This window comes from Carex rostrata, chromosome 15, assembly GCF_964058835.1.
Source record: "Carex rostrata chromosome 15, lpCarRost1.2, whole genome shotgun sequence".
In the NCBI taxonomy this organism is placed as follows: domain Eukaryota; kingdom Viridiplantae; phylum Streptophyta; class Magnoliopsida; order Poales; family Cyperaceae; genus Carex; species Carex rostrata.
This window is the reverse complement of record NC_135932.1, coordinates 10,054,525-10,080,533: the sequence shown is the minus strand read 5'-3', so window position 1 is coordinate 10,080,533 and position 26,009 is coordinate 10,054,525. Positions and strand designations below refer to the sequence as shown.

Genomic DNA, 26,009 nt, shown 5'->3' with positions numbered 1-26,009 from the left:
ACGCAAAGTTTTTGTAGCCATTTGATGCTTCTATATTTGGTCAAATGGATGGAGGAGTTTGCGTAAATTGTACTTGATGAAACTTTCCCGCATGACAATATACATAGTGCTCTTCAGTTTCAACGGTTCCGATCAACCACCGCATATTTAATTTCACCGCATCTTCATTACCTTGCGTTGCGAGAGTTTATGTTTCATAGACAAGCATAGAGGATGTAATCCATTCATGCAACACTCATGCAAGTCAACATAATTTAATGTGTTAAGTTCATTTAATTATGCAATAAACTATAAAATTATCCTATGTTATTGTATAAAAATAATTATTTCGATTTGGCATGTATTTTTTTTATATAATCATATATTACAATTAATAATCATATATTATAATTCAATACTGCTTGTTGATATTTGATGAACTATCAAAGAGCTATTTCTACTAATTGCAGCACACGACATATTAATATAGGGGTCATTAAATGGGGTCACTTACTTGCATGAAGCCATTACCAATCTGTTTCTAACTCCAGAAATTGGCGCTGATCCAAAATTGCATTCCCCCCCCATTTCCTCCGAGCCCTAGTTTTGGCGGTGCGATCAAATACAAGGACAAGTCCGTACTCTACGATAAAATTCAGATCCGATCAAAATCACAACCGTCCTCATGCGATCTGCAACAATCTCAACTCTCACAGATTTCTCAAAATCCGGCCACGATGGTCAAGCAAAATATGAGATACCTCGGAGGAAATTGTTTACCAATACCATATATATACCCTACTTTACCAAATCGATTTCACAGAGAGACTCATTTAACCTATTTTGTCAAAACAGCCGCACCTTAGTTATTGACCTCTCTATCTCCAGCCTCTCACTCCACCAAAAACCACTAAGTTACTCATATCTCTCTCTAGCCTCTGGTCTGTGAGCACAAAGGCATAAGGTTTATCCCAAGCTCTAGATCTCTCATTTACCCCTTTCTCAAACTATAGATCTCTCAAACTCTTAGTATTGGTACAATAATTAACATATTGGGCATATAGTGGCTTGAAATTAAGACCTTTCTTGTCATACTTGCTGGAAATTAAATCATTTTTTTTTTGTCGCAATTTAGGCAAAATCTGTTTTGGATTAGGTTATTTTTAAGGTGTTCATGTATGATTTTCTCTATTTCCATCTTGTGAAAATAAGAAAATATATAAGGTCTTGGAGTAGAGTAAAGTTTCTGACTTGACTCATATTCAGGACTTGATTAGACTTGATTAGAGTAAAAGCTTGATTACAGTTAACAATTGTTTATGGTTTAGAATTTAGACTTGATTAGAACTGATTAGATGGTCTTAATACCATTTTTATCTGCTTACGCAAGGATTTAGACTAGATTGGTTAACACTTGATTTAGACTAGATTAGAACTGATTAGATAGATCTGATTAGAACTGACTTGATTAGAACTGATTAGAATTGAAATTTGAAGAAGTTAGCCAGGAGAAAAAAACTCACAATGACTTTGATAATTAGTTCCAATATGGCCTTAATAATAAATCATAGATTGGTTAACACTAGATTCAGACTTGATTAGAACTGATTAGATAGATCTGATTAGAACTGACGGGGGTTTTATAACTGATTAGAATTGAAATTTGAAGAAGTTAGCTAGGAGAAAAAAAACTCGTATTTACCTCTCTGTTTCGTATTTACCAATCTAGTAGACTGTAATTAAGTTTTACATCATTCTTTTCATCTATAAATAACATCACACTTGTTACCTTGTTAGCAACAGGAAAATGCCTCCAATCAAAAAAAACTGGAGTCAAAAGAGCAAAAGCTACCAAATACTACAAGAGGAAACGCAATGCAGATCAAACACTACCTGTTGATGACACTTTGAATGTTGCACCCGAGGGTGAAATCACACCAACAGAACCTCCAAATAAAAAGGGACGAGGCCCTGCAGCTATAAGCCCGGTGAAAGACAACCCTGAAGAATGACCGGAGATATGGGTGGTTGGGCAACGCGAGTTCAGTTGTGCAAAAAATCCTAGGTTGATAACAGCGACGATCACTAGGACTGCCCTTAAACTCATGCCTGGACCATTAAGATCCTTTCATGGATTCGACAAAGATTCGAAGTCGGCCCTGCAGAGGGACTTTCTGGTAATTTATCCATTAGGAAATACACTTTGTAACCCTCGATTTATGTGTATAAAATATGATCTGTGCATGGGTCCCTAATTGCAACTGATGCTCATATAGGAAACAGTGCACTGCATTAGCTTTTTTATACCTTTGCGATTCTTTGGTTCCTAATTGCAACTAATTAAGTAGGATTGTTGAGCATGTTTTCATTACTGGTGCCTTGTTTCATAATAAACAACCTATACATACTTTTGACTAAACTAGTCATTGAATAAGCATTGAAATAAATATTATAAATATTGACCAAAACTTGCATTTTTTCTCAATTTGAGGTAGGTCTCACCTTTACATCCTCAATTTACTACACCACTTCATTCTCTCTAAATTCATTGTCTGCATATCCTGAATTGATTGGATGTGAACTCCCTAATTTTCTTGGATGTAGGAGAGGTATAGATATTCAAAAGACGAAGATCCTGATCGTTGTCGTGAAGTACTCGAGGCCATAGCAGGCAAAAGGTACTGTGAGGAGTTGGGTAAGGCAAGGAAGAAGTGCATAAAGTTATATGGTTGGGAGATTGGCGCATGGAAGGCGTTGGTGCCGCATTGGTGTACTACCCCGCAATTTTGGCGAGGTCTTTGCGATATCTGGTTCTCGGAGGAGTGGCAACTGGTCAGTAAGCAAAACCAGGACAACCGCAAAAAAGACAGAAATGTGATCTCCCACTACGCTGGATCAGCTAGTGCTCACCAACATTTTGAGAAACTGGTAGACATCCTTATACTAAATTACATTCCAATATTACGTTACAATTTTGTATTTTCTAGCAAATTAATCCTCATCAAGGGAGAGGGGAGGTCTATTTTGTTGTTGGCGGGTTACCTCAAAACTTCTTTTTTACCCAATTTGATTTATTTGTATATAATTAGATTGACTTCTTGGAACCCAAAACAGTAGGGTGAGGTACTAGTAAGCATTCAAATGCAACTGTGAACTCCGATACTAAAACCACTTCTGTGTATTGTTATTGTTAGTATTTTAGTTGTTGTTTTAGCTAATAATTTATCATTTTTTATTATTAGAACTTGCAAGGACATATACTTGTCTTACTTGAGTTATTCCTATTGTCCTCGAGAAAGAAAGAAAAATGTAGAATCCATATACTGGTCTTATGCTTTGGCTGGATACATCTCTTCTGTTTTATAGTTCCATTTTTATGTTTTCTTGTATTCATAGTATAGTTTTACAAAATACATCTCTTGCAGTTTTATAGTGTCCATTCTACTATTTCCACAATAAAAAGAATCTAACATTTAAATGTCATTTTTGCTTTTCATCTGGAGACAATTTTGTTCAAGGGAAAAAAGCCAACCATGGAGGACCTTTACATCCATATTCACTGTGCAAGACAAAATGGCGTATCACCAGTTGTGGCCCAATTAAGTGCTGCTGAGGAGAGTGAAATTCAAATCACTGAAAATAGTGAAAGTCACGGGGGAGTGAATCCAGCAGCTGAGGAGACTTCTGCCTCACATCACGAGTTTGATGTCAACTCCTTGCAATTTACAAACCATAAGAAAGAGAAAGCTTATGTAAGTACAATTTTACTAGTGTAATTTTTTTTGTAAAGGCTGTGTGGTTGGCAATGAGTTCCAACACAAATGTACCAAACCGTAACCCTAACTCAGTAAAGTAGGTCACTGCAGTACCCTTTATGAAATAATGTCATCTTAATTTCAACTTTAATATACGGCTCACATAAATTAGTATTATAGGTCAACTTTATGAAATAATGTCATCTTCAAAATATTGCAGCAGGTCAATTTAGGAAATAATACATTTCTCAACCTTTACTTATTCTAATAGAGGAAGGTTAAGGAAATGAGGGCTGATGAGGCCAATGCTGAACTGGACGACAGCACCTTATTTCTGACAGCCCTTGGTCCCCCTAGCCATGGCCGCATCTTAGGCTTTGGAAGCTTGCTTGAACAAAGGGTGCAAACACCAACCACTCGAGAAAGGCAGAACCACGTCACGTCGGCTGTGTTTGGGTTGACAGATGCTGGGAACCAAGAGTCCTTCTCTAGAGCAGAAGTACAGAACATCATGCAAGAACGTGATCGCCGTATTACCGAGGATCGCGCCGAGAGGATGAGAGATCGAGCACAAAATCAGTTACTGTTCTCCCAATTGTTCAAAATGTTAGGGATGCAACAGCCTCCTTCACAGGTTAGTTCTTGCAAATTTTAGGTTAGTTTGAACAAATTCGATGCTACTATATTTGACCAGCTGAATCAGATTTTCTGAAGACCAATATTTTATGTTTTAATAGTTAGATTGCTGAATATCATTGATTGTGTTAACCAATATATGCTAACTTTTGAAATATAATGCTTAGGTTCAAGATCCAACCTCTCAACCATCTCTGGAAGTACCTTCAGTTCTGCAAATGGAATTCAATCAGGTAAGTACTTTTACAATTTCTGTTTAATTCCTGAATTCTTACGAAATGGGCTTCTAAGTTAAGTGTACAATGGAAGGCATTAGATGATCCACACTAATGGGTGCCACATTAGTTGAAAATAGTACCATTTAGTATCAAGTTAATGATAATATGTAACATGCAAATGATCATTACACTTAAGTACCAAAACCAGCATCATGGTCGGACGTAATTGTAGGTGAACAACATCAATGGGTAACAGTATTTATACTATCAATAATAAGTAATTTTCAGCATAACTAAGCTATATAAATATTTTCAGTTTTTTACATGCATGTTCTAACATATTACAATTTGTTATACATAGGATGTGGTTGGTTCAACCCCACCAAATCGGGAAGGGTCTAACATGACTTTCCAAGCATTGCTGACTTCTGAAAATGAACAAGAAATTGCAGGTAATGATGCAGCAATGGGCAATTGGTGGGCAAATCAGCCTTCGACATGAACTAGGGTGGTCTAGTGAGGTTGTGAACTTTAATTTTGTGTACCTAATTTTGTTTATAGTCTGGGTATATTTTGTTAACTCAATGGGGTGGGTTTATTTTGTTAATGCTTGACAGGTGGGCATAGTGGGTTTATATATAAGTTATCTCTTTCATTTAGCGATGTTGTTTTACTGCTTTTAACGTTTTGGTACAATGTAACATGACGATACTATGTTGGTCAATGCTTATTAGTTGCTTACTAATTTTACAATGTGTTTTATGTAAATATTGATGAATGGGAAAGTGAGAATTGTAAAACAGCACTGGACTGGTACCGGATTGGTATAGGGGGGAGGATTGTTGAATTGGAGCATGCTGATTTGCTGTCATTTCCAGCTATTATATACTTTGGTACATCCACGCAAATAGTATGAACTGCAGTGCATGCAAAATAATGTAAATCATAACCTTGCAAATAACTACCCATGTAATAAGCTGATCATCTTACCATGCAGTCAGGTGGGACCCACGTTCCCTTGCCTTGCAAATAGTAAGGTGGGACCAACATGTGTTAACCTTGCAAATAGTAAGGTGGGACCAACATGAGTTAGCCTTGCATATAGTCAGGTGGGACCCACGAGTGTTAGCCTTGCATATAGTCAGGTGGGACCCACGAGTGTTAGCCTTGCAAATACTAGAAACGGGGTCAACTGTGAAAGTATTAGCATGCGTAGTGATTGCAAGGCCAGGCGCTTGCAACAAGTCAGAAAATAGTTGTTGCAAGGGTGTCCTTGCAAATACTTAGTAGTTGTAAGGAACGCAGTTGCAAGGTTATTGTTGCAAGGGTAAGCGCATGCAACAAGCCTTTTCGGGCTTGTTGCAAGGCTAGGCGCTTGCAACAAGCCACTTTCTGATGCATGCAATAAAATCGGATTCTAGTAGTGAATATTTGCTCGGGGACGGATTCAGGGATTTGTTCAAATTTAGAGCTATCAACATTTTAGAACGTTTAGCAAAATTTTGCGCTTGGGGACGAATTCGGGAATTCGTTTTTGTTTTAAAAAAGTAAAATTTAACTCATTTAAAATGAAAGTTAAACACTGAATCGTAATTGGTTTCGCTGCATTTGGCGCTGCTTTTGTCAACTTTTTGAGCGGAGTATTTTTCGTTTCATGCAGCGAAAGACTATACAATAAAGAAAGATTTGTACTGTTAGTGCACTGTATGAAGTAAAACCTGCTCGATTTGTCGCTGACATTCTAGAAGGTTGGGGGATGCGCGTGGATATTTTGTTTGGGGTACAATTATCAGCTTCCTTAAAATTATTATAAAAAAAGCGGTTAATAGCATTCTAGCTTTTGAGGTCGGAAGAAATTATAGCGTAGCTATAGCTAGATATTTAGAACCCTATTAAATATACATATACACACACATATACAAAAACTATATGATTAAAGAGAAAAATACAATATTGTCTAATATGTTAATTTGTAAGGAACTTTAATGCTTTAATGTAATTTATCTAGCATTAAGCAATTTCTGGTGAAATATATAACATTTAAATTTGAATGAGTAAAAAATTTAAGTACCTATATTAGAAGTTTTGATAAAAAAATATCAAAATAGTAAATACTTCATGGTTATATACCCAATTTTGCCCACTTAATTTTATGGACTCAAACTCACTTAATTATATTCAAATTGATTTTTGAACTTTTAATGAATAATTTATTGACATTCAAATTATATTTGAGTAAAGATTAAATGACAAGCGTTATTTAATTATTTAGTATTAACAAAATTAAGATCTTATAATTAATTTGATTTCGAACATACATCCTCTTGTATAGAAAACATTATCTTTATTTTGGTTTTCTTATTGATATCCAAATTGAATTTTGAGCTAAATTACATACAAGTGTACAACAAACATTGCAGCAAACAAACTGCATTATTATTATTTTTTTATTCCTGCTATCTCTATTAAACATCAGAATCAAAGAATCAACTTTATACTATAAACATAATAATAATAATAATAACTCAAGTTTCCTTCATTTCCTAGTACCAGATATACACATCAAATTCAACAATATTTTTGGTAGCGGAGGAAACCACAGGCTTCTCAAGGCTGTATCCCCTGGCCATTCTAAACATACCGGTACCGCCTATGATGGGTCGCTCTGCCGGCTCTGCCCGCACAACCCTCCCATAGATTGCAAGAGTGCTGTTGTTGTATTTCCCCTCAGTGAAAACAAAGTTGAGCATCGACAGTAGTGACCCGTCAAACCCCACTGCGCTGACAAGGCCCTGAGCACGACCTGTTTTAAAAACATTTTTTCAGAAGATATATAGAAATTAAGCAATCTCAAAAGGACCAAATTAAAAGAATGATATAATATAATGTTATTTGGATTAATTAATTACCGATTAGTGTGGAGTTTTCATCCTGGTCTTCGCGCAACATGTTGTCAACGACGCCAATTGCACCACGGGTGAATGAGTCGCTATTTGGGGCTTTAACTACAGTCATGGCGGTTGCATTGGATCCAGAAAGGATTTCATGGAAGTAGAAATGCAAATGAGCCTTTTTAGCACAGGCTTGATGAAGAGAGAGGAGTACAAGGAGGGAAAAAAAAACTGTTCGACAAAGGGAAGAGGCCATAGCGAGCAAATTAATTAAAGGAATCACTACTTCTTGGTGAATTCTAGAGGCTATCTATATGTGTAGTATTTATATTGATTGATTGATCATGATATGATCATGATAAGATTTAATTGGTTATAACTAGTCAAAAGGTCAAGCCGACAAAAAAAGACTTGATAATCGGTAACCATATTCGGTTTTCTTATTTGTCGACCAATTTCAGTTTGATTGATTGATTTATTTCTTTTTGTCAAACCAAAGACCATCTTCGGTTTGTTTATTTTTTATTTTATTTTTCTCTTCATGCTGCAAAAGACTATACAATAAAGAAAAATTTGTACTGTTAGTGTACTGTATGAAGTAAAACCTGCTCGATTTGTCGCCGACATTCTAGAAAGTTGGAGGATGCGCGTGGGTATTTTGTTTAAGGTACAATTATCAGCTTCCTAATTTTAAATAGCTAACTATAATTACGTTATAGTTGTACTATAATTTTTTCGGATCTTAATAACTATAGCGTTATAATTACTATCTAGAACCTTGATATTTATTTATGTATGGATAAGCAATGCTATACCTAGACTAGTAAAATGATGTCGAAATCAATTACGTAGACAACTTTAAAAATAGGACAAATGAAACTCAACCCTCTGTATTATATTGTATTAATTTACATGCAGTCAGAGTTTGATATATATATATTGGCCGTCGTTGACTAGTATAATCAACCTACAATTAATGCGTGCATGCATTGACATTATCCAATTATTTATTTATTTTTCTTTTTTACATTAAAACCGTAGGCATCACATTATCCAATTCACCAAAACTACGCGTGCACCCTTTTAATCGTTAATTTTTTTTTTTTTTGTGTGTAAACACTTTGACCGTACGTAGTTGGTTTTGGGTGCTTACGTATGCATTTTATTAATGAAATAGTAGTGATTTAGATATTTCAATATATTTTTAAACACAAGTATAATCATATATATGATCTCATTAAAAAGTAAAAACCCTACAAATAGTTGGGATTTTATTAGAGTTGAGAGAACATTGATATGGTGCCTTTATCTAATTCGTTTGGGAATACTCAAACTGGAACTGGGATACAACCGGAGAAAAAACAACAAAATTGTTCGCTATCCTTTGTAGCAAAACTGGAGAAGCTTATAATTTATATATATCGCTAGATCTAGAGTACAATTGTTTACCTCTACCCCAAACTCGAGAAGAAAGAAAATATTTTTTGAAGCGATACTATTTTTTTAATTGGCAAAAATGCTAATGATACTAATTAGTATCGATATAATTTTTGAAGCTGTATTATTTTCTCAATCTGTGAGGATTTAATCCCATTCTATATGTGCAGTTAAAATTTATCAAATTTCAAGGACTCTAAAATATTTAAAAAAAAAAAAAACCATCGTGAAATTATAAAATTTCGAAAACCAACTTTGATTACAATTTTTTTTTACAAAAAACAACACCACCGAAAATTGATTCTCGGTATTGAATTTTGAAAACCGGGCTTCATAATTAATCAGTATTGAATTTAAATCTATTTTGAATCTTTCCTTGCTAGAATGCCATAGACAATCTAAAAAAAATAAAACTGAATATTTAGTTCGGTTTGAAGAATTAAAAACCGGACATCAAACTCGGTTTGAAAAAAATAGAAGAGAGTGAAAATAATTAATAGCAAACTTTTGGTATGACAAAAAGTAAAATAAATAATAAACAACACCATAGACCATTTACGGTTTCGCAAAAGAGAAATATTATGGTACCCCGAGCCACTAAATTCGAGCATGTTCCCAAACTGGTTTAACTGGGTTTAACCGTTCGCTAATAACGGTAATTTATTAATTTTCCATTAATTAATACATCACTGTTTTAACGCAACACAGTTTTAATTTGATTGTTTTAAACGTTAGCTTTGTATGCTTTTGTACTGTGTTTTAATTTCGTGGACAGTTTGTTAGGAGCAGTTGTAATCACCAATTCCCGAGCTAGTCCCCCAGCTTGTTAACGGTCATCTAATCATTTGCTAACTACTTAAGTATTTTAACTAGTTAAACTAGTTATAAGTACTTTAGTGTACTTTAAAGTACAAGTTATAATGATTAGCTTGGGGACTAGCTCGGGGATTGATTCTAATTTTAATGATAAGTACAAATTTTAATGATGGAAATTAACTGTTTTTGATATTTAATAACTAAAAAAAGAGTCTCCATTTTGAAGCTCCATTTGCTTCGTTTCTTCTCTCTATTTTCTTCCTCTTCGTGCTTTCCATCGTTGATGGATGTTCTTATCCGAGCTGAGCTCTGCGATGAGCTTGTCTTCTTTCAATGGAATGTCCATTGATCTTGTTTGTCCGATCTACGGATGGTGGCGTTGCTACTTTTTTCGATTTGCTGTTTGATAGATGTATTTTTCTCAGATCTGGAGTCGCTATGGTCGTATTATAATTTGAAAGCGATGTACTGTGATAATTTGAAAGCGATCTATTGTGCTTTGATGATCTGTTTGTACTGCAATATTCTTGAATTTGTCCGAGATCTATTCAGATGCTCAATATGTCAGGCGTCCATGCTTAACAATTGAGAATTGTATGTATTAAATTGAATGAGCATTATTATTTGCTTGTAGTTTATTTTTATTTTATGTTTTGTTGTTTAGATTTACATGCTTATTAATTGATATTTGTATGTTCCAATTGAATTAGATGATGTGGGAAATGAAGTGATAATTACATGCTTAATAATTGGGATTTATATGCTTAATTATTACATTGATATTGTATTATTTTATTTGTAACTATTTAGGCTCGTGTTACATTTTAATGGTTCATAATTAAGGATTATATCATTCTTACGTGATAATTAAGGGTTCATAATGAAGAAGGGATGAACAAGAAAAAAAATAAGGGAAAGAAGAAGATGGAAGATGAGGTGGACAATAACAAGGGAGAGAATAACAAGAGCAACAAATTTAGAGCTGTAAATATTTGCTCGGGGACGGATTCAGGGATTTGTTCAAATTTAGAGCTATCAACATTTTAGAACGTTTAGCAAAATTTTGCGCTTGGGGACGAATTCGGGAATTCGTTTTTGTTTTAAAAAAGTAAAATTTAACTCATTTAAAATGAAAGTTAAACACTGAATCGTAATTGGTTTCGCTGCATTTGGCGTTGCTTTTGTCAACTTTTTGAGCGGAGTATTTTTCGTTTCATGCAGCGAAAGGCTATAAAATAAAGAAAGATTTGTACTGTTAGTGCACTGTATGAAGTAAAACCTGCTCGATTTGTCGCTGACATTCTAGAAGGTTGGGGGATGCGCGTGGATATTTTGTTTGGGGTACAATTATCAGCTTCCTTAAAATTATTATAAAAAAAGCGGTTAATAGCATTCTAGCTTTTGAGGTCGGAAGAAATTATAGCGTAGCTATAGCTAGATATTTAGAACCCTATTAAATATACATATACACACACATATACAAAAACTATATGATTAAAGAGAAAAATACAATATTGTCTAATATGTTAATTTGTAAGGAACTTTAATGCTTTAATGTAATTTATCTAGCATTAAGCAATTTCTGGTGAAATATATAACATTTAAATTTGAATGAGTAAAAAATTTAAGTACCTATATTAGAAGTTTTGATAAAAAAATATCAAAATAGTAAATACTTCATGGTTATATACCCAATTTTGCCCACTTAATTTTATGGACTCAAACTCACTTAATTATATTCAAATTGATTTTTGAACTTTTAATGAATAATTTATTGACATTCAAATTATATTTGAGTAAAGATTAAATGACAAGCGTTATTTAATTATTTAGTATTAACAAAATTAAGATCTTATAATTAATTTGATTTCGAACATACATCCTCTTGTATAGAAAACATTATCTTTATTTTGGTTTTCTTATTGATATCCAAATTGAATTTTGAGCTAAATTACATACAAGTGTACAACAAACATTGCAGCAAACAAACTGCATTATTATTATTTTTTTATTCCTGCTATCTCTATTAAACATCAGAATCAAAGAATCAACTTTATACTATAAACATAATAATAATAATAATAACTCAAGTTTCCTTCATTTCCTAGTACCAGATATACACATCAAATTCAACAATATTTTTGGTAGCGGAGGAAACCACAGGCTTCTCAAGGCTGTATCCCCTGGCCATTCTAAACATACCGGTACCGCCTATGATGGGTCGCTCTGCCGGCTCTGCCCGCACAACCCTCCCATAGATTGCAAGAGTGCTGTTGTTGTATTTCCCCTCAGTGAAAACAAAGTTGAGCATCGACAGTAGTGACCCGTCAAACCCCACTGCGCTGACAAGGCCCTGAGCACGACCTGTTTTAAAAACATTTTTTCAGAAGATATATAGAAATTAAGCAATCTCAAAAGGACCAAATTAAAAGAATGATATAATATAATGTTATTTGGATTAATTAATTACCGATTAGTGTGGAGTTTTCATCCTGGTCTTCGCGCAACATGTTGTCAACGACGCCAATTGCACCACGGGTGAATGAGTCGCTATTTGGGGCTTTAACTACAGTCATGGCGGTTGCATTGGATCCAGAAAGGATTTCATGGAAGTAGAAATGCAAATGAGCCTTTTTAGCACAGGCTTGATGAAGAGAGAGGAGTACAAGGAGGGAAAAAAAAACTGTTCGACAAAGGGAAGAGGCCATGGCGAGCAAATTAATTAAAGGAATCACTACTTCTTGGTGAATTCTAGAGGCTATCTATATGTGTAGTATTTATATTGATTGATTGATCATGATATGATCATGATAAGATTTAATTGGTTATAACTAGTCAAAAGGTCAAGCCGACAAAAAAAGACTTGATAATCGGTAACCATATTCGGTTTTCTTATTTGTCGACCAATTTCAGTTTGATTGATTGATTTATTTCTTTTTGTCAAACCAAAGACCATCTTCGGTTTGTTTATTTTTTATTTTATTTTTCTCTTCATGCTGCAAAAGACTATACAATAAAGAAAAATTTGTACTGTTAGTGTACTGTATGAAGTAAAACCTGCTCGATTTGTCGCCGACATTCTAGAAAGTTGGAGGATGCGCGTGGGTATTTTGTTTAAGGTACAATTATCAGCTTCCTAATTTTAAATAGCTAACTATAATTACGTTATAGTTGTACTATAATTTTTTCGGATCTTAATAACTATAGCGTTATAATTACTATCTAGAACCTTGATATTTATTTATGTATGGATAAGCAATGCTATACCTAGACTAGTAAAATGATGTCGAAATCAATTACGTAGACAACTTTAAAAATAGGACAAATCAAACTCAACCCTCTGTATTATATTGTATTAATTTACATGCAGTCAGAGTTTGATATATATATATTGGCCGTCGTTGACTAGTATAATCAACCTACAATTAATGCGTGCATGCATTGACATTATCCAATTATTTATTTATTTTTCTTTTTTACATTAAAACCGTAGGCATCACATTATCCAATTCACCAAAACTACGCGTGCACCCTTTTAATCGTTAATTTTTTTTTTTTTTGTGTGTAAACACTTTGACCGTACGTAGTTGGTTTTGGGTGCTTACGTATGCATTTTATTAATGAAATAGTAGTGATTTAGATATTTCAATATATTTTTAAACACAAGTATAATCATATATATGATCTCATTAAAAAGTAAAAACCCTACAAATAGTTGGGATTTTATTAGAGTTGAGAGAACATTGATATGGTGCCTTTATCTAATTCGTTTGGGAATACTCAAACTGGAACTGGGATACAACCGGAGAAAAAACAACAAAATTGTTCGCTATCCTTTGTAGCAAAACTGGAGAAGCTTATAATTTATATATATCGCTAGATCTAGAGTACAATTGTTTACCTCTACCCCAAACTCGAGAAGAAAGAAAATATTTTTTGAAGCGATACTATTTTTTTAATTGGCAAAAATGCTAATGATACTAATTAGTATCGATATAATTTTTGAAGCTGTATTATTTTCTCAATCTGTGAGGATTTAATCCCATTCTATATGTGCAGTTAAAATTTATCAAATTTCAAGGACTCTAAAATATTTAAAAAAAAAAAAAACCATCGTGAAATTATAAAATTTCGAAAACCAACTTTGATTACAATTTTTTTTTACAAAAAACAACACCACCGAAAATTGATTCTCGGTATTGAATTTTGAAAACCGGGCTTCATAATTAATCAGTATTGAATTTAAATCTATTTTGAATCTTTCCTTGCTAGAATGCCATAGACAATCTAAAAAAAATAAAACTGAATATTTAGTTCGGTTTGAAGAATTAAAAACCGGACATCAAACTCGGTTTGAAAAAAATAGAAGAGAGTGAAAATAATTAATAGCAAACTTTTGGTATGACAAAAAGTAAAATAAATAATAAACAACACCATAGACCATTTACGGTTTCGCAAAAGAGAAATATTATGGTACCCCGAGCCACTAAATTCGAGCATGTTCCCAAACTGGTTTAACTGGGTTTAACCGTTCGCTAATAACGGTAATTTATTAATTTTCCATTAATTAATACATCACTGTTTTAACGCAACACAGTTTTAATTTGATTGTTTTAAACGTTAGCTTTGTATGCTTTTGTACTGTGTTTTAATTTCGTGGACAGTTTGTTAGGAGCAGTTGTAATCACCAATTCCCGAGCTAGTCCCCCAGCTTGTTAACGGTCATCTAATCATTTGCTAACTACTTAAGTATTTTAACTAGTTAAACTAGTTATAAGTACTTTAGTGTACTTTAAAGTACAAGTTATAATGATTAGCTTGGGGACTAGCTCGGGGATTGATTCTAATTTTAATGATAAGTACAAATTTTAATGATGGAAATTAACTGTTTTTGATATTTAATAACTAAAAAAAGAGTCTCCATTTTGAAGCTCCATTTGCTTCGTTTCTTCTCTCTATTTTCTTCCTCTTCGTGCTTTCCATCGTTGATGGATGTTCTTATCCGAGCTGAGCTCTGCGATGAGCTTGTCTTCTTTCAATGGAATGTCCATTGATCTTGTTTGTCCGATCTACGGATGGTGGCGTTGCTACTTTTTTCGATTTGCTGTTTGATAGATGTATTTTTCTCAGATCTGGAGTCGCTATGGTCGTATTATAATTTGAAAGCGATGTACTGTGATAATTTGAAAGCGATCTATTGTGCTTTGATGATCTGTTTGTACTGCAATATTCTTGAATTTGTCCGAGATCTATTCAGATGCTCAATATGTCAGGCGTCCATGCTTAACAATTGAGAATTGTATGTATTAAATTGAATGAGCATTATTATTTGCTTGTAGTTTATTTTTATTTTATGTTTTGTTGTTTAGATTTACATGCTTATTAATTGATATTTGTATGTTCCAATTGAATTAGATGATGTGGGAAATGAAGTGATAATTACATGCTTAATAATTGGGATTTATATGCTTAATTATTACATTGATATTGTATTATTTTATTTGTAACTATTTAGGCTCGTGTTACATTTTAATGGTTCATAATTAAGGATTATATCATTCTTACGTGATAATTAAGGGTTCATAATGAAGAAGGGATGAACAAGAAAAAAAATAAGGGAAAGAAGAAGATGGAAGATGAGGTGGACAATAACAAGGGAGAGAATAACAAGAGCAACAAATTTAGAGCTGTAAATATTTGCTCGGGGACGGATTCAGGGATTTGTTCAAATTTAGAGCTATCAACATTTTAGAACGTTTAGCAAAATTTTGCGCTTGGGGACGAATTCGGGAATTCGTTTTTGTTTTAAAAAAGTAAAATTTAACTCATTTAAAATGAAAGTTAAACACTGAATCGTAATTGGTTTCGCTGCATTTGGCGTTGCTTTTGTCAACTTTTTGAGCGGAGTATTTTTCGTTTCATGCAGCGAAAGGCTATAAAATAAAGAAAGATTTGTACTGTTAGTGCACTGTATGAAGTAAAACCTGCTCGATTTGTCGCTGACATTCTAGAAGGTTGGGGGATGCGCGTGGATATTTTGTTTGGGGTACAATTATCAGCTTCCTTAAAATTATTATAAAAAAAGCGGTTAATAGCATTCTAGCTTTTGAGGTCGGAAGAAATTATAGCGTAGCTATAGCTAGATATTTAGAACCCTATTAAATATACATATACACACACATATACAAAAACTATATGATTAAAGAGAAAAATACAATATTGTCTAATATGTTAATTTGTAAGGAACTTTAATGCTTTAATGTAATTTATCTAGCATTAAGCAATTTCTGGTGAAATATATAACATTTAAATTTGAATGAGTAAAAAATTTAAGTACCTATATTAGAAGTTTTGATAAAAAAATATCAAAATAGTAAATACTTCATGGTTATATACCCAATTTTGCCCACTTAATTTTATGGACTCAAACTCACTTAATTATATTCAAATTGATTTTTGAACTTTTAATGAATAATTTATTGACATTCAAATTATATTTGAGTAAAGATTAAATGACAAGCGTTATTTAATTATTTAGTATTAACAAAATTAAGATCTTATAATTAATTTGATTTCGAACATACATCCTCTTGTATAGAAAACATTATCTTTATTTTGGTTTTCTTATTGATATCCAAATTGAATTTTGAGCTAAATTACATACAAGTGTACAACAAACATTGCAGCAAACAAACTGCATTATTATTATTTTTTTATTCCTGCTATCTCTATTAAACATCAGAATCAAAGAATCAACTTTATACTATAAACATAATAATAATAATAATAACTCAAGTTTCCTTCATTTCCTAGTACCAGATATACACATCAAATTCAACAATATTTTTGGTAGCGGAGGAAACCACAGGCTTCTCAAGGCTGTATCCCCTGGCCATTCTAAACATACCGGTACCGCCTATGATGGGTCGCTCTGCCGGCTCTGCCCGCACAACCCTCCCATAGATTGCAAGAGTGCTGTTGTTGTATTTCCCCTCAGTGAAAACAAAGTTGAGCATCGACAGTAGTGACCCGTCAAACCCCACTGCGCTGACAAGGCCCTGAGCACGACCTGTTTTAAAAACATTTTTTCAGAAGATATATAGAAATTAAGCAATCTCAAAAGGACCAAATTAAAAGAATGATATAATATAATGTTATTTGGATTAATTAATTACCGATTAGTGTGGAGTTTTCATCCTGGTCTTCGCGCAACATGTTGTCAACGACGCCAATTGCACCACGGGTGAATGAGTCGCTATTTGGGGCTTTAACTACAGTCATGGCGGTTGCATTGGATCCAGAAAGGATTTCATGGAAGTAGAAATGCAAATGAGCCTTTTTAGCACAGGCTTGATGAAGAGAGAGGAGTACAAGGAGGGAAAAAAAAACTGTTCGACAAAGGGAAGAGGCCATGGCGAGCAAATTAATTAAAGGAATCACTACTTCTTGGTGAATTCTAGAGGCTATCTATATGTGTAGTATTTATATTGATTGATTGATCATGATATGATCATGATAAGATTTAATTGGTTATAACTAGTCAAAAGGTCAAGCCGACAAAAAAAGACTTGATAATCGGTAACCATATTCGGTTTTCTTATTTGTCGACCAATTTCAGTTTGATTGATTGATTTATTTCTTTTTGTCAAACCAAAGACCATCTTCGGTTTGTTTATTTTTTATTTTATTTTTCTCTTCATGCTGCAAAAGACTATACAATAAAGAAAAATTTGTACTGTTAGTGTACTGTATGAAGTAAAACCTGCTCGATTTGTCGCCGACATTCTAGAAAGTTGGAGGATGCGCGTGGGTATTTTGTTTAAGGTACAATTATCAGCTTCCTAATTTTAAATAGCTAACTATAATTACGTTATAGTTGTACTATAATTTTTTCGGATCTTAATAACTATAGCGTTATAATTACTATCTAGAACCTTGATATTTATTTATGTATGGATAAGCAATGCTATACCTAGACTAGTAAAATGATGTCGAAATCAATTACGTAGACAACTTTAAAAATAGGACAAATCAAACTCAACCCTCTGTATTATATTGTATTAATTTACATGCAGTCAGAGTTTGATATATATATATTGGCCGTCGTTGACTAGTATAATCAACCTACAATTAATGCGTGCATGCATTGACATTATCCAATTATTTATTTATTTTTCTTTTTTACATTAAAACCGTAGGCATCACATTATCCAATTCACCAAAACTACGCGTGCACCCTTTTAATCGTTAATTTTTTTTTTTTTTGTGTGTAAACACTTTGACCGTACGTAGTTGGTTTTGGGTGCTTACGTATGCATTTTATTAATGAAATAGTAGTGATTTAGATATTTCAATATATTTTTAAACACAAGTATAATCATATATATGATCTCATTAAAAAGTAAAAACCCTACAAATAGTTGGGATTTTATTAGAGTTGAGAGAACATTGATATGGTGCCTTTATCTAATTCGTTTGGGAATACTCAAACTGGAACTGGGATACAACCGGAGAAAAAACAACAAAATTGTTCGCTATCCTTTGTAGCAAAACTGGAGAAGCTTATAATTTATATATATCGCTAGATCTAGAGTACAATTGTTTACCTCTACCCCAAACTCGAGAAGAAAGAAAATATTTTTTGAAGCGATACTATTTTTTTAATTGGCAAAAATGCTAATGATACTAATTAGTATCGATATAATTTTTGAAGCTGTATTATTTTCTCAATCTGTGAGGATTTAATCCCATTCTATATGTGCAGTTAAAATTTATCAAATTTCAAGGACTCTAAAATATTTAAAAAAAAAAAAAACCATCGTGAAATTATAAAATTTCGAAAACCAACTTTGATTACAATTTTTTTTTACAAAAAACAACACCACCGAAAATTGATTCTCGGTATTGAATTTTGAAAACCGGGCTTCATAATTAATCAGTATTGAATTTAAATCTATTTTGAATCTTTCCTTGCTAGAATGCCATAGACAATCTAAAAAAAATAAAACTGAATATTTAGTTCGGTTTGAAGAATTAAAAACCGGACATCAAACTCGGTTTGAAAAAAATAGAAGAGAGTGAAAATAATTAATAGCAAACTTTTGGTATGACAAAAAGTAAAATAAATAATAAACAACACCATAGACCATTTACGGTTTCGCAAAAGAGAAATATTATGGTACCCCGAGCCACTAAATTCGAGCATGTTCCCAAACTGGTTTAACTGGGTTTAACCGTTCGCTAATAACGGTAATTTATTAATTTTCCATTAATTAATACATCACTGTTTTAACGCAACACAGTTTTAATTTGATTGTTTTAAACGTTAGCTTTGTATGCTTTTGTACTGTGTTTTAATTTCGTGGACAGTTTGTTAGGAGCAGTTGTAATCACCAATTCCCGAGCTAGTCCCCCAGCTTGTTAACGGTCATCTAATCATTTGCTAACTACTTAAGTATTTTAACTAGTTAAACTAGTTATAAGTACTTTAGTGTACTTTAAAGTACAAGTTATAATGATTAGCTTGGGGACTAGCTCGGGGATTGATTCTAATTTTAATGATAAGTACAAATTTTAATGATGGAAATTAACTGTTTTTGATATTTAATAACTAAAAAAAGAGTCTCCATTTTGAAGCTCCATTTGCTTCGTTTCTTCTCTCTATTTTCTTCCTCTTCGTGCTTTCCATCGTTGATGGATGTTCTTATCCGAGCTGAGCTCTGCGATGAGCTTGTCTTCTTTCAATGGAATGTCCATTGATCTTGTTTGTCCGATCTACGGATGGTGGCGTTGCTACTTTTTTCGATTTGCTGTTTGATAGATGTATTTTTCTCAGATCTGGAGTCGCTATGGTCGTATTATAATTTGAAAGCGATGTACTGTGATAATTTGAAAGCGATCTATTGTGCTTTGATGATCTGTTTGTACTGCAATATTCTTGAATTTGTCCGAGATCTATTCAGATGCTCAATATGTCAGGCGTCCATGCTTAACAATTGAGAATTGTATGTATTAAATTGAATGAGCATTATTATTTGCTTGTAGTTTATTTTTATTTTATGTTTTGTTGTTTAGATTTACATGCTTATTAATTGATATTTGTATGTTCCAATTGAATTAGATGATGTGGGAAATGAAGTGATAATTACATGCTTAATAATTGGGATTTATATGCTTAATTATTACATTGATATTGTATTATTTTATTTGTAACTATTTAGGCTCGTGTTACATTTTAATGGTTCATAATTAAGGATTATATCATTCTTACGTGATAATTAAGGGTTCATAATGAAGAAGGGATGAACAAGAAAAAAAATAAGGGAAAGAAGAAGATGGAAGATGAGGTGGACAATAACAAGGGAGAGAATAACAAGAGCAACAAATTTAGAGCTGTAAATATTTGCTCGGGGACGGATTCAGGGATTTGTTCAAATTTAGAGCTATCAACATTTTAGAACGTTTAGCAAAATTTTGCGCTTGGGGACGAATTCGGGAATTCGTTTTTGTTTTAAAAAAGTAAAATTTAACTCATTTAAAATGAAAGTTAAACACTGAATCGTAATTGGTTTCGCTGCATTTGGCGTTGCTTTTGTCAACTTTTTGAGCGGAGTATTTTTCGTTTCATGCAGCGAAAGGCTATAAAATAAAGAAAGATTTGTACTGTTAGTGCACTGTATGAAGTAAAACCTGCTCGATTTGTCGCTGACATTCTAGAAGGTTGGGGGATGCGCGTGGATATTTTGTTTGGGGTACAATTATCAGCTTCCTTAAAATTATTATAAAAAAAGCGGTTAATAGCATTCTAGCTTTTGAGGTCGGAAGAAATTATAGCGTAGCTATAGCTAGATATTTAGAACCCTATTAAATATACATATACACACACATATACAAAAACTATATGATTAAAGAGAAAAATACAATATTGTCTAATATGTTAATTTGTAAGGAACTTTAATGCTTTAATGTAATTTATCTAGCATTAAGCAATTTCTGGTGAAATATATAACATTTAAATTTGAATGAGTAAAAAATTTAAGTACCTATATTAGAAGTTTTGATAAAAAAATATCAAAATAGTAAATACTTCATGGTTATATACCCAATTTTGCCCACTTAATTTTATGGACTCAAACTCACTTAATTATATTCAAATTGATTTTTGAACTTTTAATGAATAATTTATTGACATTCAAATTATATTTGAGTAAAGATTAAATGACAAGCGTTATTTAATTATTTAGTATTAACAAAATTAAGATCTTATAATTAATTTGATTTCGAACATACATCCTCTTGTATAGAAAACATTATCTTTATTTTGGTTTTCTTATTGATATCCAAATTGAATTTTGAGCTAAATTACATACAAGTGTACAACAAACATTGCAGCAAACAAACTGCATTATTATTATTTTTTTATTCCTGCTATCTCTATTAAACATCAGAATCAAAGAATCAACTTTATACTATAAACATAATAATAATAATAATAACTCAAGTTTCCTTCATTTCCTAGTACCAGATATACACATCAAATTCAACAATATTTTTGGTAGCGGAGGAAACCACAGGCTTCTCAAGGCTGTATCCCCTGGCCATTCTAAACATACCGGTACCGCCTATGATGGGTCGCTCTGCCGGCTCTGCCCGCACAACCCTCCCATAGATTGCAAGAGTGCTGTTGTTGTATTTCCCCTCAGTGAAAACAAAGTTGAGCATCGACAGTAGTGACCCGTCAAACCCCACTGCGCTGACAAGGCCCTGAGCACGACCTGTTTTAAATACATATTTAATTACAAACGATTAATTCAATCTGCATATATAATTAAATAGCAGTTTAATTATGTCTGTAAAAGTGTGTTGATCAATTACACTGGTGTTGCTTGTTAACAAATTAAGCATCATGTCAATCTTTGATTTGACTGAAAAGAGAAATACATATTTTATCTTCCGATATAAAAAATTATGAACGAAAACATTTTTTCAGAAGATATATATATAGAAATTAAGCAATCTCAAAAGGACCAAATTAAAAGAATAATATAATATAATATAATGTTATTTGGATTAATTAATTACCGATTAGTGTGGAGTTTTCATCCTGGTCTTCCCGCAACATGTTGTCAACCACGCCAATTGCACCACGGGTGAACGAGTCGCTATTTGGGGCTTTAACTACAGTCAGGGCGGTTGCATTGGATCCAGAAAGGATTTCATGGAAGTAGAAATGCAAATGAGCCTTTTTAGCACAGGCTTGATGAAGAGAGAGGAGTACAAGGAGGGAAAAGAAAACAGTTCGACAAAGGGAAGAGGCCATGGCGAGCAAATTAATTAAAGGAAACACTTCTTGGTGAATTCTAGAGGCTATCTATATGGGTAGTATTTATATTGATTGATTGATCATGATATATACAAGCTAAGATTTAATTGGTTACAACTACTCAAAAGGTCAAGCCGACAAAAAAAAGACTTGATCAGTACTCAATTTCTTAATTAGACTTAATTAATTTCCTCTTAAAAAACCAAATATTATCCTCGATATTGTATGCTACACAATGATCACACAGACACAAATTAAACCATTTCGATTTAAAAGGATACCCACAACAGACACAAACTCATTTCAATTTAAAAACATACCGATTCGATAACCATATTCGGTTTTCTTATTTGTCAAACGGATGACCAATTTCAGTTTGATTTATTTATTTATTTCTTTTTACCAAACCAAAGACCATCTTCGGCTTATTTATTTTTTATTTTATTTTTCTCTTCATGCAGCAAAAGGCTATACAATAAAGAATAATTTGTACTGTTAGTGCACTGTATGAAGTAAAACCTGCTTGATTTGTCGCCGACATTCTAGAAAGTTGGAGGATGCACGTGAGTATTTTGTTTAAGATACAATTATCAACTTCCTAATTTTAAATAGCTAATTATAATTGCGTTATAGTTGTACTATAATTTTTTCGGATCTTAAAAACTATAGCGTTATAATTACTATATAGAACCTTGATATTTATTTATGTATGGATAAGGAAAGCTATACCTAGACTAGTAAAATGATGTCGAAATCAATTACGTAGAAAACTTTAAAAATAGGACAAATGAAAGTCAACCCTCTGTATTATATTGTATTAATTTACATGCAGTCAGAGTTTGATCGATATTGGCCGTCGTTGACTAGTATAATCAACCTACAATTAATGCGTGCATGCATTGACATTATCCAATTATTTATTTATTTTTCTTTTTTACATTAAAACCGTAGGCATCACATTATCCAATTCACCAAAACTACGCGTGCACCCTTTTAATCGTTGATTTTTTTTTTTGTGTGTAAACACTTTGACCGTACGTAGTTGGTTTTGGGTGCTTACGTATGCATTTTATTAATGAAATAGTAGTGATTTAGATATTTCAATATATTTTTAAACACAAGTATAATCATATATATGATCTCATTAAAAAGTAAAAACCCTACAAATAGTTGGGATTTTATTAGAGTTGAGAGAACATTGATATGGTGCCTTTACAAATCTGTATCCTCCAAAGTACATGACTGAGCATAGTTACAAGATTCGCGAATTATATCCGAATAATTTTTTTTTTGGGTGATACCGAGCCGAACGAATTAAACCCGAATAAATCGCGAATTTTACGAATTTTTCTCAAATTTTACAAATTATTCGCGAATTTTTTCCGAATTTTTCCTAAAACATTTTTTTTTTTTTTGCTCTTTTGTAGGATTGAGATTTCTATTCCGAATAATTCTGAATAATTCCCGAATTATACCCGAATTATTCTTGAATCATGAATTTTTAACCTCGTCGAATCGAACCCAAATAATTTTATATATATCAAAGTACAATTAGGTTAGATTAACTTTCAGTCGACGACTAAAATTCGGTATCTATTTAACTGGATCTGAATTTTTCTCCTACCGCCCCTAGACTTTAATTCCTTCCATTTCATTTTTTTTTTTCTTTTTGGGTGCATTCATCCAAGTAATAATTGAAAGATCTAAAAGGATATCCTCCGTCAAAACCCTTTTATAGAAATAGAAATTGTGATCCATATAAAGATTGTAGTTAACTGCTATTATGACAAGAGACCAAAAGTCAAGAATGCATCAATGAAATTGGTTTACGGAACTGTGGTTCTTTTCTTTTAATTTTCTTTGTTTTTTTGTCAACAGGAGATTCTTAGGAAGCAAGGAAGATTCCAAACGGGGGATCGAGGTTGCTTATTTATAAACACCTGAATATCAGAATAATTATACATTTAATTATGTATTCAAATATTTAAGGAAGCTAATAATAGTATCCGCGCTACAGTACCCGCACTGTACTGTAAGGGGACCACCGAAAATTAAATGTCAAAAAAAACTTTTTGTGGGGATCGCAATTAACATCTACATGTGCATAGAAGTATTTATACATATGTATATAAATATTTATAGTTATGAGGTGAACAATTATTTAATGAGCAGGTAGCCGGATACTGTAGTCCGGAGATAATAGCTTGCGGTAGCCGAGTACTTGTTTAAGATCATTTACAAATCCATGTCCGTATCTCCTCCAATCAAGGCCATCAACCCTTTTATTTTATTTCTCTCAATTCCCGTTTCCTGTCATGCATTTACGAAGAAAAAGTCAATATACTTCATTAATTTCTTTGATCATATACGAAATTTTAATATTTTCCTTTTTGAGGAAAGAAATTAAACAATTCATCAAGTCTCAATTTCATCTAGATTGATCGGCTTCATATTTAGTCCATTTTTAGTTAGCAAATAAAATCCAAGAATGAGATATTATATTGAACCCTCATTTAGGTTGGCATGGAAATGCGGAATAATTAGACCAATTTAAGTTCAACCACTCATGCAAGTGGTAAAACTTATTTTGTTTGTGAGGTCAAAAATATTTTTCAGTATAATTTTCTCTCTCCTGTTAAACATAAACCTCCAAAAATTAAATTCACCAAATAAAAATAATTAATTTCGATCGATCTAACTCCAAATAACCAATTTAATCATCCTTAATTAACTTTAATTAAGTTTCCATCCATCATCCCCTACAGTAAACATATATAGCCTTTTGGATCGAATTAATCTATAAGTTTTATCAAAAGATTTTCCTTAATTAATTTGTTTCCTGCTCCCCATGGCCTCTTCCTTCTCTCAAACCGTTATATTTTCCATCCTTATACTCCTCTCCCTTCATCAAGCATGTGCTAAAAAAGCTCATTTGCATTTCTACTTCCATGAAATCCTTTCTGGACCCGATGCAACCGTGATGACTGTAGTTAAAGCTCTAAACACCGACTCATTCACCTTCGGTGCAATTGCGGTGATTGACGACATGTTGCGGGAAGGCCAGGATGAGAACTCGACATTGATCGGTAATTAATACAAATACATGTTATTGTTCTTTTAATTTGGTTCATAATGAGCCCTCCTTTTAACATTAGTCCTTATTAATTAATTTTGAGATTGCTTAATTTCCATAAATCTGCTGAAAAAAATCGTTTCATTCATTTCTTTTCAAAAGATTTTCTTTTTCTTTTTCTTTTTTGGAAGGTATATAAGCAATAAGTACGTATGTATTTTTCTTCAGCTATATCACTTCTTAAAATCATAGAAAAATAGAATAAGGTACGTACATACTTTAACTGCTTCAAACTTAATTGATGTATTATCTTGTAAATTATTTAGTTGCATTAATACTTAGCCTAAAATTAATGGGAGATCGTTCAATTCTAAGGACTGAGTAGGTCCAAAATTTTAATACTAACTTGTAAATTAAATGTGAATTTACAAACTAGCTAGTTGCTAAATGGTAAATGCTAACGAGAAGGAAATGTTAGAATAGGTCGTGCTCAGGGCATTGTCGGGGTAGTGGGGAGGGACGAGTCGCTAGAGACGGTTCTCAACTTCGTTTTCACTGAGGGGAAATACAACGGCAGCACTCTGGCAATATACGGGAGAATTATGCGGGATGCAGCAATAGAGCGAGCTGTCATAGGCGGTACTGGTATGTTTAGGCTGGCAAAGGGATACAGCCTTGCCAAGCCTGTACTTACCTGTGCTACCAAGTTGGTTTATGAATTTGATGTGTATGTCTGGTACAAGGAAATTAAGCAAGATTGATTGTTTTTTTTTTGGGTAGTTAATTAGTTTCATGGTTCATACTGCATGAGTTTCATTCAGATGTTTGGGAGAGAGATTAATTGTAGGATTTTTTTTAAAAAAGGGCAGCTTTATTGCTGCA

The 26,009-nt window shown here is 32.8% G+C and overlaps 5 protein-coding genes across 5 annotated transcripts; 1 reads left to right on the top strand and 4 right to left on the bottom strand.

The window, feature by feature from the left end:
- Nucleotides 1–6,911: 6,911 nt before the first annotated feature.
- On the bottom strand, nucleotides 6,912–7,730 carry LOC144566618 (dirigent protein 11-like). Its single transcript, XM_078316665.1, has 2 exons — nucleotides 7,498–7,730; nucleotides 6,912–7,391 (listed from the first exon to the last, which is right to left on the bottom strand). The coding sequence occupies exons 1-2, from the start codon at nucleotides 7,601–7,603 to the stop codon at nucleotides 7,132–7,134; spliced, it is 366 nt and encodes a 121-aa protein (XP_078172791.1). The 5' UTR covers nucleotides 7,604–7,730; the 3' UTR covers nucleotides 6,912–7,131.
- Nucleotides 7,731–11,619: 3,889 nt separating this feature from the next.
- LOC144566592 (dirigent protein 11-like) lies at nucleotides 11,620–12,459 on the bottom strand. The gene is made up of 2 exons (XM_078316642.1): nucleotides 12,203–12,459; nucleotides 11,620–12,096 (listed from the first exon to the last, which is right to left on the bottom strand). Exons 1-2 carry the CDS (start codon nucleotides 12,438–12,440, stop codon nucleotides 11,837–11,839), a joined length of 498 nt encoding a protein of 165 aa, XP_078172768.1. The 5' UTR covers nucleotides 12,441–12,459; the 3' UTR covers nucleotides 11,620–11,836.
- Nucleotides 12,460–16,324: 3,865 nt separating this feature from the next.
- Nucleotides 16,325–17,164, bottom strand: LOC144566586 (dirigent protein 11-like). Its single transcript, XM_078316637.1, has 2 exons — nucleotides 16,908–17,164; nucleotides 16,325–16,801 (listed from the first exon to the last, which is right to left on the bottom strand). Exons 1-2 carry the CDS (start codon nucleotides 17,143–17,145, stop codon nucleotides 16,542–16,544), a joined length of 498 nt encoding a protein of 165 aa, XP_078172763.1. The 5' UTR covers nucleotides 17,146–17,164; the 3' UTR covers nucleotides 16,325–16,541.
- Nucleotides 17,165–21,042: 3,878 nt separating this feature from the next.
- On the bottom strand, nucleotides 21,043–22,072 carry LOC144566501 (dirigent protein 11-like). The gene is made up of 2 exons (XM_078316534.1): nucleotides 21,814–22,072; nucleotides 21,043–21,506 (listed from the first exon to the last, which is right to left on the bottom strand). Exons 1-2 carry the CDS (start codon nucleotides 22,049–22,051, stop codon nucleotides 21,247–21,249), a joined length of 498 nt encoding a protein of 165 aa, XP_078172660.1. The 5' UTR covers nucleotides 22,052–22,072; the 3' UTR covers nucleotides 21,043–21,246.
- Nucleotides 22,073–24,891: 2,819 nt separating this feature from the next.
- On the top strand, nucleotides 24,892–25,896 carry LOC144566751 (dirigent protein 2-like). Its single transcript, XM_078316771.1, has 2 exons — nucleotides 24,892–25,140; nucleotides 25,611–25,896. The coding sequence occupies exons 1-2, from the start codon at nucleotides 24,903–24,905 to the stop codon at nucleotides 25,886–25,888; spliced, it is 516 nt and encodes a 171-aa protein (XP_078172897.1). The 5' UTR covers nucleotides 24,892–24,902; the 3' UTR covers nucleotides 25,889–25,896.
- The last annotated feature ends 113 nt before the right edge of the window (nucleotides 25,897–26,009 follow it).

What these genes read in the sequence shown, in the direction of transcription:
- LOC144566618 (XM_078316665.1), bottom strand. Translation starts at nt 7,603, where the DNA reads ATGACTGTAGTTAAAGCCCCAAATAGCGACTCATTCACCCGTGGTGCA. An exon ending in TGAAAACTCCACACTAATCG is followed by an intron (nt 7,392 to 7,497) that starts GTAATTAATTAA and finishes TTTTTAAAACAG; the next exon opens with GTCGTGCTCAGGGCCTTGTC.
- LOC144566501 (XM_078316534.1), bottom strand. Translation starts at nt 22,051, where the DNA reads ATGGCCTCTTCCCTTTGTCGAACTGTTTTCTTTTCCCTCCTTGTACTC. An exon ending in TGAAAACTCCACACTAATCG is followed by an intron (nt 21,507 to 21,813) that starts GTAATTAATTAA and finishes TATTTAAAACAG; the next exon opens with GTCGTGCTCAGGGCCTTGTC.
- LOC144566751 (XM_078316771.1), top strand. Translation starts at nt 24,903, where the DNA reads ATGGCCTCTTCCTTCTCTCAAACCGTTATATTTTCCATCCTTATACTC. An exon ending in TGAGAACTCGACATTGATCG is followed by an intron (nt 25,141 to 25,610) that starts GTAATTAATACA and finishes ATGTTAGAATAG; the next exon opens with GTCGTGCTCAGGGCATTGTC.
- LOC144566592 (XM_078316642.1), bottom strand. Translation starts at nt 12,440, where the DNA reads ATGGCCTCTTCCCTTTGTCGAACAGTTTTTTTTTCCCTCCTTGTACTC. An exon ending in TGAAAACTCCACACTAATCG is followed by an intron (nt 12,097 to 12,202) that starts GTAATTAATTAA and finishes TTTTTAAAACAG; the next exon opens with GTCGTGCTCAGGGCCTTGTC.
- LOC144566586 (XM_078316637.1), bottom strand. Translation starts at nt 17,145, where the DNA reads ATGGCCTCTTCCCTTTGTCGAACAGTTTTTTTTTCCCTCCTTGTACTC. An exon ending in TGAAAACTCCACACTAATCG is followed by an intron (nt 16,802 to 16,907) that starts GTAATTAATTAA and finishes TTTTTAAAACAG; the next exon opens with GTCGTGCTCAGGGCCTTGTC.